We start from the raw sequence: 13662 nt of genomic DNA, 5'->3' as shown, positions 1-13662 counted from the left end.
TTTTTCAGAAGCGACCTGGCTACAAATGGAAGCTCAACGAAGTGGCTTATCGCGTAGGAAATTTATAGCAGCCAAATACTCTAAACGCACGTTGATTTTAAACATGGAGGGAAAAACCGGAGGATCCGGAGAAAAATCCACGTGACCACGGGAAGAGAGACAGAGAGCGAGAAAGAGACGCATAAACTCCAAAATATACAGCAGCAGGCGTCAGGACCGGGATAGAACCCACGACCTCCCGTGTACCAGGCGAGATAGTTAACATCTCCTAGCCACCGTGATGATAATGAGAGAGAGAAACACGCAAACTCCAAATATACAACAGCAGGCGTCAGGGTCGGGATCGAACCCACGACCTCCTGTATACCAGGCGAGGTAGTTAACGTCTCGCCTAGAAAAGACAAACGACAACGTGAAGGGGAAGGGGGGCGGGGAGATGGGGGAGGGGCGGCCTCACCTTCTCCCCTTCGAGGTCGGGCCGCTCGCGGCTGACGACGCGGCCCAGCAGCTGCTCCTCGAGGCCGTCGCGCGTCACCGTGAAGTTGACGAGCGTCGTCTGAGCCTGCAGCTCGGGCCGGTAGTGCGGGTTGGCCAGCTTGGTGTGCAGCACCAGCCGGAAGTCCGGGTGGTACTCGCACTCCTTGTCGCCGATCTTGATGAACCTGGGAGAAGGGGATGAGAAGAGCGTTGCCGCGGGGGGGAGGGGGGGATGAGTGGGGGGTCCTCCGCGAATTGAACGCGTAGGGGGCAGCCCGTGGCCTAACCGGCGTCTCCCCAAGTGGCTCTTTAATCCACCTCGTGCGGTGGCTCTATCGACGGGGCATGGCATAGGACCGTAACTGCCACGGCAGAAGCAACGAATAATGAAATGTCTTCCGTGCTGTGCTGAAAACTGCTAACATATAAATGAACACGCTTATATATATACACACTTGGCTCTTTGCAGAACTCACGGGGGAATTTTTTGCGCTTGGTCTGTTATAGGTTGGCCACCCCTGCCGTCGGCTTCCGTGACCAATATTAATCATCATCGCATTTTGTTTTGAGGTGAGATTGCGTGAATTGTAAATGCATTGTAAACCCTTTTCCACTCGGACGCTGGCTCCCCTAGGTCCACTCGGCCTCAAATGATTGCCTGGTACGGTGTGTCGTAAACATCACGACTAGGGAGACAAAGGCGGCTGGGAGTGGTGCTGGCTGCCTGCCCCCTCCGTTTGCAGTGCCGGCCTTCGTAGGTGCTTCTCGCTAACGGCGCTTGCCCCAACAATCTATTAAGGCTACATGGTGGGGTTAATCTCGCCTAGTAAACAGGAGGTCGTGGGTTCGATCCCGACCGTGACCTCTGTATATTTGGAGTTTGCATGTTCACTCTCCCTGTGGTTGCGTGGATTTTTCCCCGGGTCCTCCGGAATTCCCCTCCACATTTAGAATAAACGTGACGCATTCAGAGTAGTTGGCTGCTATTTATTTCCAAGCACTTCGTTGAGCTATCATTTGTGGTAGCCAGGTCACTTCTAAAAAAGAGCTAAATAGCTCAGTGGGCCTAACGTGGTAGAATAAACAAAAAACAAAACCAATCGTTGACTTGAGTAGTTTAGTTTGTCATTGCTTCCCGCAGCACTCACTTTCCCTTCTTGATGCTGTTCCTGCCGAGCAGGGGATCAAGCACGGGGTCCACCGTCTCCTCCAGGTTCTCGATGAGGACCGTCTCTCCGGCTGCCATCGCGCGCTCTATCACGTCCAGGTACCTTTGCGGGACAGAGAAGTGGCCCGCCGCGAGCGTACGCGCGAGAGCGGAAATTCGCGGGGTGTTGGAGGTCCGGCGGGATCAGAGTTTCAGAGCTTCGGCGGCGGCGCTGCTAAGACCCCCTCCCCCCCTCCCATCCCGCTGAGTTGGAATCCAGGTTCTGGCCGTCCACCGTTTTTAAACCAAGTTCTCGAGTGTAGGGAGTTAATGGTCTCACAGCGGGGGGGGGGGGGGGGAGGGAGGGGTGTTGCCACCATGTCTGTCCAGAGCTGCACTGGGTTCTGGTTGCCGAACAAAGACGTTACGGGGCGGCACTCATTACACACAGAGAGTGCTTGCCATAAGTGAACCACAATACCTTGCTTACATCATCAAGGGGCATGAACCATCACGCAAACTCCGGTCATCCTGGCAGCAGCAGGTTTCGGCTCCCCATCGAACAAAGACGGTCACTGCATCGTGCGCTTTCAGGTGCGCTTCTGAGGCCGTCTGGAACGCCCTTCCTTCTGATAATAGGAAGCCACTGGAGCTATGCACTCTTAAATCATCTCGATTGAAAACTCATTTAAATTAGAACTGAGTTTAGTTTGTTGTGCTTGCCCCGCGCCTTAGATTAGCACGGTTGGCTACGTACGGTGTGAAAGAAGTTCAACTTAGGTACGATCGCTCCGCCGGCTCGTCATTGCAACGTACAGTACGTGTGTTGAACTTCTTTGGCACCTGTACGTAGCCAACCGTCCTAATCGGAGGTGCGGGGGGGGGTCAACAAACATCCCCACGAGACAACGATGAGGAGGAAGTGACGAGGAGAGAGCTACGTGGGCGGTCGGGGGTGCGGTGGGTGGGTGTAGGGGGGTTGGGGGGGTGGGGGGGTGAGGGCGGCGTCGTCTCACCCCTTCTGCCCAAGCCGCACGACGCGTAGGCGTGCGCCGAAGTGGCCGCGGACCCACCGCGCCGCCTGCAGCTGCGGGTCGACGAGCAGCGGCCAGCGCTGGCACGCGGCGAGCAGCGCGGCGTTCTCCGTGGACATGCGGTCGCGCGGCAGCCCCTCGTTCTGCCAGCACGCGACCGTCGCGCCGTCCGTCAGCACGCTCATGGGGTCCAGCCCCTCGCTCATCGGGATGGGTACCTGCGGGCGCAACGGGCGGGCGGGCGGGCGGGCGCGGTGGGCGCACACGGATGGGCGGCGCATCCGACGGTCATATCTCGGGCGGTTAACCCTCCCCGCGTTCCGATGATGCACGCGTATGGCGTCGGTTTCTCGCGTACGTCGTCGTGACGGAATCGGAAGGCCACGCGAGGGATGGCGTGCATGGCAAACAGTTTTGGCGGCAGCTGTCGTGGAATGCGGCGGTCGTGTCGCTACGGTTCTCTGCAGTGAGCGACAACGCCTTTAAAAACAACGGCGCCACTACAATACGCCTCTCTGAATAAAACGAACACCGATACCGCTTGCGTGCGACCGAGATTCAGCGGTGAACGGGGAACCCCCCCCCCCACCCCGCAACTTGCAGTCGTCTCGGAACGTGAAAGGGTCAAAACCCACGCATCCCCCCTCCTGGCACAAGCGCCGCGGCGAGGTCGCCCACCGCCACCGCGTGCCCAAATGCCGGCCCCCCTTGCTGTTGCGTGCGTGTGTGCATGCTCATGTGCGTGAGAAGCGGTTGGCGTATCGGTTGGTGCGCTGTGCGACCAAACCGGTTCGATTCCGGCTCACGGCCAACATCGGTGATGAATAATTGAACCGCCGGGCCTGAGCCTCCCCTAGGTCGACTCAGCCTTAAATGAGTACCTGTGTGTGGCGTTTAAACGTAGGCCACTGGGGGAACAAAGACGGCTGATCGTGGTGCTGACCACACCGCCCCCCTTCGTGCGCTTCCCGGGTGCTCACGAACAGCACTTGCCCCGATAATTGTTCAAGGCTAAGGCATGGGTGTGATCTTTGTCTTTGCCTCGTGTGTGTGCGTGCACTCGTGCGAGCGTTATCGGGAGCCGAGTTGACTGCCAGAGCACAATGCATTCCAACATCGCGTCGCCCTGCGGATTGGGGAGGCCTTCAACCAGCGGTGGATTGACGCCGACGATGCTGACGACATTGATGATGACATTGATGATGACATTTACGTTGACGAAGAGTCAGTCAGGGCACCTTCTGGGCACGGAGGAAGGGCCCCCACATGCCGTCGAGCAGCTCCTGGCGGTAGCGCTTGGTGAAGTAGCCCAGGTAGGAGATGAAGGCGGCTGTGAGCAGAACGTCGCCGCACAGAGTCCGCTCCTGTGCCCGGAACTCGGCCACCGACTGAGCCCACCGCACCTTCTCCGACTGTAACCAACCGGTCAGTCAGTGAGTCGGTCGCTCGGTCGGTTTATTTCGGGGAAGCCCACTGAGCCAAAAAGCTCCTTTCACAGGCCGCGTAGAACGGCTGACAGGACGGGCGCGAGCACGTCACACGGCAAGGGAGGGCTTTACAGGGGGTGCGTAGAACAACAGCAGGGGCAATTTATAAACATGACTCATCAACAATAATAATAACATATTGAACAACCAGAACTATGTGCAATGGAAATCTAGCTCGCAATTAATAATAACATTACGCACGGCAGGAGCGAAAGTAACTCACAAACGGCAGGTTTTTTTTTTTACAGTGGGGGGACAACGCTGCCACGTTTCATCCACACAGAAAAGTCGAAACCCAGGCCCTGCTTGCTGTGAGGCACAGGTGTTACCACTGCGCCACTCTCCTGTGCAAACAATACGCATGTAAAGATTCGCAGTGGTAGAGTTCTGGCCCAAATTGTCCCAGTAATTCAAAGCACCTTACATCACAATCCCATCTCACCCATGCCAATGCCCTCCTGCAGCCTATCCATGGGGATCCCCCAGTGGCAGCTGTACCTGCGTGACCTACTGTACGGGTAAAGGAGGTTGTGTGTGCGGTGAGTGGCTACCTCTTCCACCTGCAAGCCTGGTCACCAGGCGGTTGGCGGTGTGGTATGGTGCAGTGTGGGTGAGTTGTGGTACGAGTGCGGTGTGGGTGAGGTGTGGTACGAGTGCGGTGTGGGTGAGGTGTGGCACGGGTGCGGTGTGGGTGAGGTGTGGCACGGGTGCGGTGTGGGTGAGGCGTGGTACGAGTGCGGTGTGGGTGAGGTGTGGCACGGGTTTGGTGTGGGTGAGGTGTGGCACGGGTGCGGTGTGGGTGAGTTGTTCGACCCCCACCTGCAGGCCGGTCACCAGGCGGTTGGCGAGACGGATGGTGTGGTTGGTGCGGCTCACTTCCTCCTGGCACCGCAGCTTCTCGGCCGTCGCCGTCTCAAAGGCGGCCGTCAGCTTCGCCAGGTTCGCATCCAGCTCCTGGTCATGGCGATGCGCGCACGACACACAAAGACAAAGGTCCCCCCCACCACCGTGTAGCCTTAACAGACTGTAGGGGCGAGTACTGTTAGCGAGTAGCATCTATGAAGTCCGGCACGGCACACGAGGGGGTGGGTGGCCAACATCACGCCAGGCCGCCTTTGTCTCCCCGGTGGCGATGTTTACACACCGCACCAGGTACTCATTGGAGGCCGAGTCGCCCTAGGGGAAGCCCAGTACCGGTTCAAATAATTGCCACTGGTGTTGGCCGTGAATGGGAATCGAACTCCGGTCGCTGGTGTTGTAGCGCAGTGCGCTAACCGCTGCACCACCGCTCCTCGTACACACACGCACACGCGTAAGTATTGTGTGCATGTAACACAGCAGTTAGACCTTGTGCTATTAAGAAGGACCATTATATCACCAACTATACATATATATTCCGTTCAGGGTAAGGTCATTGTGTTTGTTCTTTGTGCTTGTCCACCAAACAACATGAACGTGTTTAAGGTAAACCTACGGTTGCCACCTTGTCCTGGTTTTCGCAGGAACCTCCCTGCTCTTCTTGATGCATTAACAGCCTCGGTTTTTCTTTATCAGTTTGCTCCACAATATCAGAATCAGAATATTAATTCATGCGGGAGGATCTCCGATGAGCTGCGAAGATAATGTTTTTTTTCCGCAGATGTCCGGTAGTTTTCACAGATGTCCGGTAGATGATAACAATAATAATAATAAGTGCCACAACAACGCATAAATCAACACAACACATATTAATATTGTTCTCCCTTCCAGCAGTATTGCGAGATTCCTCCCCCTCCTTCCCCTACTCCTCCTCCTTCTTCTTCTTCCCATGATGTGTCTCCCGGGTGCATCAGAAGTGGCAACCCCGTTGGTTATTACCTCCCCTTTTTAGTTTTATAAAGTTTGGAAAGTCTCCTTCTCTCTCTCGAGGTGCATCCCATTCGTCCTCTGGTCAGAATGCCAGCAGGTCGCGTCACCGGGCCGCTCAATCACCCCCCCCCCCCCGCGCCCGATGTTTTGCCCATCGGGTGACTGCCGTAAATTTTTCTCAAAGTTAAGGACATGAAGGTGGCAGGTTTTAGCGCACGTGTGTCGTGTGTCTGTTGTGCGTGTGCTGTGCGTGCGTGCGCGCGGTGTAATAATGAGCGCTGCGTCAATTAACAAAATGCAATTAAACTTACCGGTGTCTCATTAGGCTCCCCCCCCCCCCCCCCGAGTCAGACTGGGCCGCCCGGCGATCATACGGTTAAACGCGATTTACAATTAAAATCAATCACAATGCAGGGTCTTTTTTTTCTGTTGTTGCTTGCCTGCATCATTAGGGAGACGATTAAAAGCAACCCCCCATATGGTGTCGACTTAATCAGAGACTAATGGGCTATGGCGATCGCGCCAAAATCTGCCAGCTGCTGCCCGACCCCGTAGGCTGCCCCCCCCCCTCTCAGCCCCCCACAACTATCCATTACCCCCTCCAAACTCCACAATTTCCCCGTTTCGAACGCTCACTCACAAATAGGTTGCTGGTATTTGCATACCGTGTCAACCCATATGGTTTACCCCGTATTCTTGTACAGGGGAAATTGAGTTTTCAGGTCCATACGGCGTACAGCCGTTTCAATACGGGCAAAAACAACAAACATGTATTGTCTATTTGTTTGTGTTTCTCCCTTGTGATGGGACTTTGTAGGGTGAACGTTGAGATTTATAAGGCGCACGGGGTGACCAATAAGGTCGTGAATTGGTCTGTAATAAGGCAGGGCACTGATAAGGGGTTGACAGCTTTGTATTCGGGAAGTAACGACTCGAGACCCCCTGTGGCCCCCGCCCCTCACGACCTCTGGCGATCGATGCAGGTGATCCGTCATGATGCGTGTGACAAAACAAAAACAAGCTCAACAACACACAGCCAGCTACTATCTGGACAACGAACTCTCGTGGGGTTATTTCGAGTCCCACCCAGGATACCCAAGAGATGGCCACGATACAGGATCACCGTTTCGTCGAAGAATCAAGACGGATATCACGGTTTAACGGGCACTCCCGGAAGGCCGTTTTGCCCATGGCGTTGTTTTGATGAGAAATTGTTTTAGTTTATGCGCGGAGAGATGGACGTACTGAAGCGACCCTCGGTCTGCTTATCCCCTTTGTTATTTATACCCTCCGTAACGATGCTCGTGGTTATTTTGAGGCAAAGCGTGGCGCACCTGCCGTGGCAGGGCTGCCAAACCATAGCATACGCGACGTGGCATTTAAAAGTTTATTCTCGCATGTGCGCGACCTCCGTGCAAGTATTGCGAGTGTAAGGATCGTTTTTTTCTTTTTGTCTTTTCCATGAACTTAAAATTTTCCTGGTCACTACATGTCACCCTGCCAGGTCAGTGGTCAGAGGTCAGAGGTCAGAGGTGATACTCACGGCCAGCTTCTTGCGGATCGCCTCCAGTTTGTCGGTGGCCGAGGCGAGGTCGATGTTGGCCTGAGCGAGCGCCCGCCGCTTGGGCTCCACGTCGCAGTAAACCTGCGGCCGGCAACGGCAGACGTGGGGGGGGAGGTGATGAGGACGACGGTGGGGAAAGAGACGAACGGTGGGAGGAGGGACGGACGACGTAGAGAGAGGGCGAGTGAGAATGAGAGAGAGAGTGATACGTGCAGGGAAAAGGAGAGAACGAAACGCTGTTACGACCTGGGTTTATTAAGTGTTATTATTCGATTATTCAGACTGTTTGGCTGTTATACATTTCCCCGTGATAAGCCACTTTGTTGCGCTATCATTTGTGGCCAGGTCGCTTCTGAAAAATAATGTAGTAGCTCATTGGGCTTCACCTGGTAAGATACATTTTTTTAGTTGTTTTTGATGGTGTGATTTGCTAACTTTTCCTCTACTTTGCACTCCTATCGTGTTTTTTTGGTATCGTTTGCTGCTATAACGTGCTGACCCTCTACTACTGGACATCTGTGAAAAAAAGAGCTTCATAGCTCATCGGATTCTTCGAGTGAGCGAGCCGAAATAATAACAACTGCCGCGGTGTTCAACGCTTGTACACCACACGACGGTTTTATTTGCTTGGCTCCGTCAGGTGGTGGAGGGTTCTTAACGATCCGGAATGCATCTGAATCGTTACGTGGCAGACTAACCCAAACATCTATTACGAATCGTAACAATGACTGCGTGTTAAATTAAATAATGTCCCAAGCATATTCTACTTACTCACGACACATTGGATAATGCTTAATAGAAAGGACCAATGTATTTGATATTTTATCTTACACAATTATTTTCCATTGCCCTTGGGATAATAAAACAAACAAATAATTGAAAAAATAAATTGCTCGATGTTGTTTTGTCCACGACCGATTTCCATTCACCCCGTTAAGTGTCGCAAAACGTGTAAAAAAGAGAGTCAAATAATAATGCACACGTCAATTTTAGAGCACGGCAAATAACAGTGACGTTTTATCAAGTAATCACACCAGAGGTCGCGCAGTTGCAGGGCTGTGCCTTTAAAGGCTGTGCCTTTAAAGGCGCAGCCCTGCAATTGCTTGCTCACGCCACTGCTGCTGGAAGGGGGCGCGACGACAGAGAGAGCTCTGGAGTTTAATTTGGCCTACTCTTCCACGATGGCCAAACATTACCTTACCACACGTGACCTACTGATTGACTAACTGTGGCGTAACCCACTTACACTGCCGGGCGGTTGAGGTGGTGGGGCTGGCGACGGCTGTTGGAGGGTGGGAGGGTGATTTAAGAAACTTCCGCCATTGTTTCAACGGCGCGTGTAGGTGCGTACACTGAACTTCTTTCGAACCGTACGTAGCCAACCGCGGTAATCGGCCGTGGCGAGTAACAGAATTGAACCGGGTGACCTACGAATTGTAAGTCCCGTGCGCCGGCGAGCACCCACACCCCACCTACCCCCCCCTCCCCCACCTTTGCAATCGAACGGGCGCGGCAACTTTTGTTTAGCGGATTGTTTCCGTTGGACGCGCGTGGCGCGCGCGGTGGCGGTGGCGGTGGGTGGGGGCGCAAAACGCTCGCAGCGGCACTGCAATCCGAAGAGCCACGGCAAAAACAAAGACGGCACTCCGCCATGCCACGGCGGTGCAGACGATACTCACGCGCGTCTTTCGAGGACGGGTCGCCGGACAGCGAACGTAGCCGTGGGAACAACAACAATAACAACAGCAGCGGCAGCAAACAAAAAAAGATGAGATTAAATATGAATAAGCGAGCGCGAGCTTTGACGACGACGGTGGGCGACGCGAAGAACGAGTTGGCGTGAGCGGCTGGCGCGCGGCGCGCCCCGGCCCCGCGCTGACAAATTGCCCAATAAGCGAGTATTAATTAAAAGTGGGCGATGATGAATACCTCGCGCGCCCGTTAATAACGCCAGACAAACGAGCGCTGTTACTCGCCGTAATGAAAGCTCATCAACGCCCGCGGAGTCGAGCGAGCGAGCGGGTGCGCGAGCGACTTCGGTGGAACCGAGCCACAATTAGCGGATGGAGAGGGCCCCCCCCCCCGGGGAGTGTCGGCAGAGACACAAACTCTCCATGTGAGAAAAAAAAGACAACAATCCCCCGCATAGCCTTAACAGACTGTTGGGGCAAGTGCTGTTTGTGAACAGCACCTATAAAGGCCGGCACGACACACGAGGGGGTGGGTGGCGAGTACCACGCCCGGCCACCTTTGTCTCCCCAGTGGCGATATCTACACATCGCACCGGGAACTCATTTGAGGCCGAGTCGACCTAGGGGAGGCCCATGACCGGTGAGGATAATCGTCACCGGTGTTGGCCATGAGCGGGATACGCACTCGGGTCAACGGGTTCATAGCGCTACCCGCCACACGACTGCTCCCCATAAAACACACGCGCAGATGCACACACACACACAGAAGAAAAAATAAAAACTTTATCCTCCCTCCCCGTGTAGCCTACGATGCGGGCTTTACACCCAATGCTATTTGTAAATTATGAGAAAACTCATCACAACGAGGGTGCACAGTGTGCCGACTGGAAACATTGACAAGCGAAAGGTGAGCTACTCAAGAGCAGCAAGGGAGGAACGACTCCCGTCCATCATGCCTTGCGTGCATGTCACGTGACCGCTGCATTTTCACGTACAACACAGTCAGCCTTGTCTAGACCACCAGCTCGGGATATTCAACAACGCCAGAGGTCTGCTGCTCACAAGATGCCAGTCAAATCAAGTCCGGCGATTTGCGAATTCAGGATTCACGCCATTGTTACAGCGAAAGGTTATCACACGCAGCAAGACGCTGAATTTCACAGTATGTTTGTACAATATGGGACCTTTTTTGCCAGTATTAAAGTATGAGAATAGGTTTTATCCTTTCTGGCAATTGAACAGGTGTTAAGATGTTCAAACATCTTAACACCTGTTTTTAAATAATATAGATTGAAAACTCGTTTCTTTAACGTGTTTAGTTTGTTGTCCTATCCCCCGCCGTGCACCTCTGACTGGTGCGCCGGGCTACGTACGGTGCGAAGGAAGTTCAACATAGGTACGATCGCTCCGCCAGCTCGTTGTTGCAACCTACAGTACATGTGTTTAAATTCTTTCGCACCTGTACGTAGCCAACCGAGCTAATAGGAGGTGCGGGGGGGGGGAAGGACAACAACACTAAACACAAAAAAAAATGCGAGCGTAGTTTGTCGCTAGTTTCATTGCCGCTAGTTTCATTCATGTTGGCATGCGGCTTTACCCAATCGGACAACTTGCGAGTAATATTCTGCTATTTTTTTCTGGCTTAAAAAAAATGTTAACACTTAATGGAAAAAGAACGGATAATACACTGTAACATGATAACGAATGCAATGTTAATAGCTTCAAAAAGTCAAAGAGTCTCCACTTGTTCGCCATCATTGTCAGCACGTGCCTGGAATATTCTCCAGGTGGTCTCCAGGCAGCACAATTTTGAAGCACCCCTTATTAAATATATAGAAATATATATTAAATGTATTTCTTTTTTAAACTTAGCTATACAGTTCTTTTTCAGAAGCAAGCTGGCCACAAACGATAGCTCAACCGAAGTGGCTTATCACATGGAAAATGTACGGCAGCCTAAACCAGAGGACCCGGAGAAAAATCCACATGACCTCGGGGAGAGAGAGAAAGACACGCAAACTCCAAATATACAACAGGCGTCAGGGTTGGGATCGGACCCACGACCTCCTGCATACCAGGCGAGGTAGTTAACATCTCACTACCGTGGCACCGTGATCTGCGTGCAGCAACGTATGGTCCACCCTAAACCGCATCCAAACAAACCATTGTAGTAGTGCGGATACCTGATGCACAAATGGAAATCCAGAACAGAGCGTGCAACATATAATGACGCAATGCCCCGCGATCCACAAATACAAACGAGACATCACAGCGACACACTCCGCTCGCTACTCCTGGCGCGATTATTATCTGGCGTGGCCGCCTGAAAGTGAAATCGTAGCTGTTGCTCTGCCATCTACATCAGCCGCAGGAAAGCAGACTGTGTGGTTTGCAGTCCAGCCCAGCAATATTAACCAGGGCGGCCACTGGCCTCGAACCGTGGAACCCCCCCGCCCCCCGCTCCGAGCGAGCGGCTAAAATGTGCACCACATCTCAGCCGTGTCGCCATTGTGAAACAGAGGTTAAAAAAAAAGTCCGGCCCCGCAATTTCCCGCCGAGGGAAGCGTGCCCCCTCCCCTTCGCACCGCCCCCTGGAAGCTGCGAGTCCTCTGACCTCGTAATACTTGACGATGTTGATGACCCAGGCGCAGAGGCCCGCCGCGGCGAACGACTTGGTGCGGACAAGTTCGGGGTTGAACTCGGCCTTGCTGATGTAATCGTCCTTCACAACCCGCAGGCACGCCTCCGGGATGTGCTCCTTGTTGTAGTTGACCAACGACTGCAGGAAGTCATCCACCTGGGTCGGGGGTGATGGTGGGGGTGGGGGGGCGGACGGAGGGGGCCGGTTTTGGTGGACAGACGAACGGCGGCGGAAGCACGGCGGCGGAGGATTTGCCCGCAGGGAGGAGAAAGGGGCAGTAAATGGGTGGGGGGGGGGTAGGGGGGGGCAAAAACGCGTGTTAGATCCAGCGTGGTGAAGTACGGCGCCGACGACCTCCCGTGGACCTCCCTCCCCCGCCCCCACGTGGAGCACGGAAGGCCCTCACTCCATCCGGGCAGCAGATTCACAAAGCGCCGTGCGTGCGTGCGAGGGGCATAGGGCGCGTGTCGCCGCGGCAATTCCGCGGGCGGCATCGCCGAGCCACGCGTGCGTCACCGGGGCCCCGCTGCGCTCGCGCTGCCGGCGGCGAACGACACGCTGGACCAATCCAAATCACCATGCCGCGCTGACCAGCGTGGTGAAGTACGGTCAAACAACCACCCCCCCCCCCCCCCCAATAACTGACATGGAAACGGTAAAGCCTTCCTCCAGCAGTTGGATTGACAATGCAATGAAAGTTATATTTAAATTAATGCGTTAGCCATGGCGGGAGGTTTAGGTTGGGGATGGAGGCGGGGGAGGGGGGGGGCGGGCGGGGGGCATGGGGGTTGACCATACTTCACCACACTAGGCAGTGCGGCATATTGAATTGGGGGCGGGGGGGCGGGGGTCCGGCCAGGATTGTTCCATGTGTCCCTTGCTGCCGGAATCGCATGCGCAGCAGCGTGGAGAGGTCTTCATCCCACAGTGGATGGATGTCTCATGACTGCTGCTGACGACGATGACGACGATGGTTTTCATCTCACCCGGCCCATGAAGACCTTCGCCGATTTCCACGATCGGTCTCGCGGAACCCGGCCGCCCGGAGCGAGCAGTGCCATCACGGCCGCCGTCACGTTGGTCACGGCCACCGGCGGGTTCGGGAACGTCTTCAGCTCCGTCAGGTTCAGCTGCGACGAGTTGGTGTGGGAGGGGGGGGTGAGGGGTCAGAGGTCAGAGGTCAGCGTTCAGGATCGGCGGTTTGCTACAATGCAACTGCTGCGACGAAGCGGAATGTTTTCTTTGCGTCTCGGGTACAGCCGTGTCAGGATCTAAGCGCCGTGTGGAGTGGAGGAAGACGTCACGATAAGATGTGAGAGGGGAACGGAGGTGATGAGTGAAGAGAGTGGTGAGCAGTCGCGTAACTTTCGAGTGGTGTGCAGGCGGTGCAATTGCACCGGGTCTTCAAGGGGCCGGAAGGGCCCAGGCGCCGGGCTATGAACAGGCGCGGGGGTGTTAGGACAGGTCAGGGAGCCTCCAGTTCATTTATTTCCCCAGGGCCCATGCCAACCGCACCACGCCACTGGTGGGTGAGTAGCCATAGACACTACAGGGTTTTCCTCTGAGCCGGAACAGAGGGGGGTTGGGGGGGTTGGGGGGGGGGCAGGGAGTTCGCGGTGCAAACGACCCGGGGAGAGAAGGCAATTCCAGACTCTAAAGGCCGTATTCTCGGTCACGGCTCACCTCGGGCTTGATTCTGGCTTGAGCGAGCCGGCTCAAAGCCGTGCGCTCAACTCGAGCGCTCGGCCGGTTGTTTGGCTTATGTGCTGCTCG

General features: G+C 54.8%; 1 protein-coding gene across 1 annotated transcript in view; it reads right to left on the bottom strand.

Moving 5' to 3' along the window:
• LOC116943811 (dynein axonemal heavy chain 11-like) overlaps nucleotides 1–13662 on the bottom strand; it is a 98757-nt gene that overhangs the window by 15231 nt on the left and 69864 nt on the right. Inside the window, exons 45-52 of the mRNA XM_032957033.2 lie at nucleotides 12876–13019; nucleotides 11863–12045; nucleotides 7537–7638; nucleotides 4965–5099; nucleotides 3897–4070; nucleotides 2641–2876; nucleotides 1626–1748; nucleotides 458–662 (exon numbers count right to left, since the gene is read on the bottom strand). Of these exons, the coding sequence (XP_032812924.2) occupies nucleotides 458–662; nucleotides 1626–1748; nucleotides 2641–2876; nucleotides 3897–4070; nucleotides 4965–5099; nucleotides 7537–7638; nucleotides 11863–12045; nucleotides 12876–13019 (1302 nt within the window). The remainder of the gene's footprint in view (nucleotides 1–457; nucleotides 663–1625; nucleotides 1749–2640; nucleotides 2877–3896; nucleotides 4071–4964; nucleotides 5100–7536; nucleotides 7639–11862; nucleotides 12046–12875; nucleotides 13020–13662) is intronic.

The sequence above is a fragment of the Petromyzon marinus genome, chromosome 19 (genome assembly GCF_048934315.1).
Source record: "Petromyzon marinus isolate PM22_M1 ecotype Great Lakes invasive population chromosome 19, UKy_Petmar_22M1.pri1.0, whole genome shotgun sequence".
NCBI lineage: Eukaryota > Metazoa > Chordata > Hyperoartia > Petromyzontiformes > Petromyzontidae > Petromyzon > Petromyzon marinus.
The sequence above is the reverse complement of the archived record's forward strand: the minus strand, read 5'-3'. Positions and strand labels throughout refer to the sequence as shown.